Consider the following 2,055-nt stretch of genomic DNA (forward strand, 5'->3'; position numbering starts at 1 on the left):
AGTACAATTATGCATGTTTTCTGCCCTCTTTGATGAGAGATACAATCATTTTTTGCAATGAGTTCTTAATAAAATCGGTTATGCTGAATTCTGTACTACTTGGACTACTACCACGAGTACAATCAAGCACTTTTACTGTGTACTTTTTAAGTAATACTTGTTTAAACTCCTGTCTTGAGTACACAAAAGAATGTATTCTGCTATCTTTGATGAGAGATAAAATGATTTTTTGCAATAAGTTCTTAGTGAAATTGGTACTGTTGGATTCAGTACTACTTGGACTAGTAGCACAAGTACAATCAAGTATTTTTACTGTGTACTTTTAGAGTAATCCTTTGTCAAACTCCACCCCTGAGTACAATAATGCATGTTTTCTGCCCTCTTTGATGAGAGATGAAATTATTTTGTGCAATAAGTTCTTAATGAAATTGATACTGTTGGATTCAGTACTACTTGGACTAGTAGCACAAGTACAATCAAGTACTTTTACTGTGTACTTTTTGAGTAATCCTTTGTCAAACTCCACCCCTGAGTACAATAATGCATGTTTTCTGCCATCTTTGATGAGAGATAAAAGGATTTTGTGCAATAAGTTCTTAATGAAATTGGTACTGTTGGATTTAGTACTACTTGGACTACTACTAAAAGTACAATCATGCTTTGCCTGTCCAGATACGATGCTGTAGTACATGGAGAGAAGTTCCTGGAGGCTGACTCCACAGAAATTATAGGCCATGGACTCCATGAGGACTGTAGAGCCATCACAGATCAGCATGACAGGTCTTTTTTTGGCTCCCCTTCCATGGAGTCTTATTACATCAGTCAGAAATGACCCAGGAAAAAGGATATGGAGGCTATTGTGTGGTCGTTTGTGATGTAGGTGGCCACAGGGACAGGGGAGGATCCTTTGAACGGATTTCGGACCACCATCTCATACACATAAAAAGGTGAGGTTTTCCCTTTTGCCTTTTTAACAATGCTCCCTGTCGCATCCACATATACAATGTCTTCCCTGCACCTGTCATGGAAGAGGTCAATTGTTTTGTTGGACCATAGCATGACTCCTTTGGGGTGTGCTATAATTTTTTTAATGACTGCTTCCTCAGTCTCAAGCTCTTCCTCCATCATTTTTCTGAGGCTGATCATTTCATTGCTGTGTTTTCTCAGCTTCTTTCTTGCCTGCCAGGACAATGTTTTCATCACACCAGTTGATGGTACCTGGTCTCTGTTTCCAGAAGCCAACACAGTGTCATCCAGTTTATTGAGCTTATCAAGGTACACACTTCTGGGAAGTTTGCTGGTGAGGGCATTAGCAAGTGCATCCCTTTCATCTGCACGCACAGGCCGATGTTTGAGTTCTTCACAGTTGTGCCATGCTTTTTCACCTCTGAAGGTCACAACTGCCTTAAGGGATGACTCATCCTCAATGTCAACTTCGACCTCCACAGGACAGTCATCAAATCGACAGTAGCCAACACATGAAAAAAGTGACCCTTTCCTTTTTGACCCAACTGTTCGCACACTGTGAGATTTGAAGACAAAGCAACAGTGTGGGTGGACACTCCGGATGCCAGTGGCCATGACTGAAGTCCAGTTTAAAGATTTGAATCGACGCTTATGTTGTCTCATCCTCAGTTTCTTCCAGTCACTTTTAGTGACAAAAAAAAATGAAGGATTTGAAGGCAATTTAAATGAGTGTAAGAGTTGCCCATCTTTTGAGTGTGATGAGGAGTCATATGTCCCTGATGAATTACACTGTAAAACACAATGAAAACATATTAGCGAAAGTGACCAAAGTTGGAATGACTCTTTACTGATGTGAATCAATATATCTGAAATTGTTTATTTGGGACTAACTATAATTTCACTCCACACAGTAGTGTGCATGTTTCATAACACACTAACACTAACTACGTGCTAATATGCGATATTTACCTCTGAAACGTCTTCTGGTTCACTCGTCTCTGTGAATGCCTGTCTAACCGACGATGGGGTAGCAGGCACTGTGCGGTCAATGTCAGTGGAACTGTGGTCACTGTCGATGGGGCAGGCCGT

General features: G+C 40.6%; 1 protein-coding gene across 1 annotated transcript; it reads right to left on the reverse strand.

The window, feature by feature from the left end:
- Nucleotides 1-822: 822 nt before the first annotated feature.
- Nucleotides 823-2,055, reverse strand: LOC117563156. The gene is made up of 2 exons (XM_034241333.1): nt 1,936-2,055; nt 823-1,755 (listed from the first exon to the last, which is right to left on the reverse strand). The coding sequence occupies exon 2, from the start codon at nt 1,627-1,629 to the stop codon at nt 823-825; it is 807 nt and encodes a 268-aa protein (XP_034097224.1). The 5' UTR covers nt 1,630-1,755; nt 1,936-2,055.

The sequence above is a fragment of the Gymnodraco acuticeps genome, unplaced genomic scaffold (assembly GCF_902827175.1).
Source record: "Gymnodraco acuticeps unplaced genomic scaffold, fGymAcu1.1, whole genome shotgun sequence".
NCBI lineage: Eukaryota > Metazoa > Chordata > Actinopteri > Perciformes > Bathydraconidae > Gymnodraco > Gymnodraco acuticeps.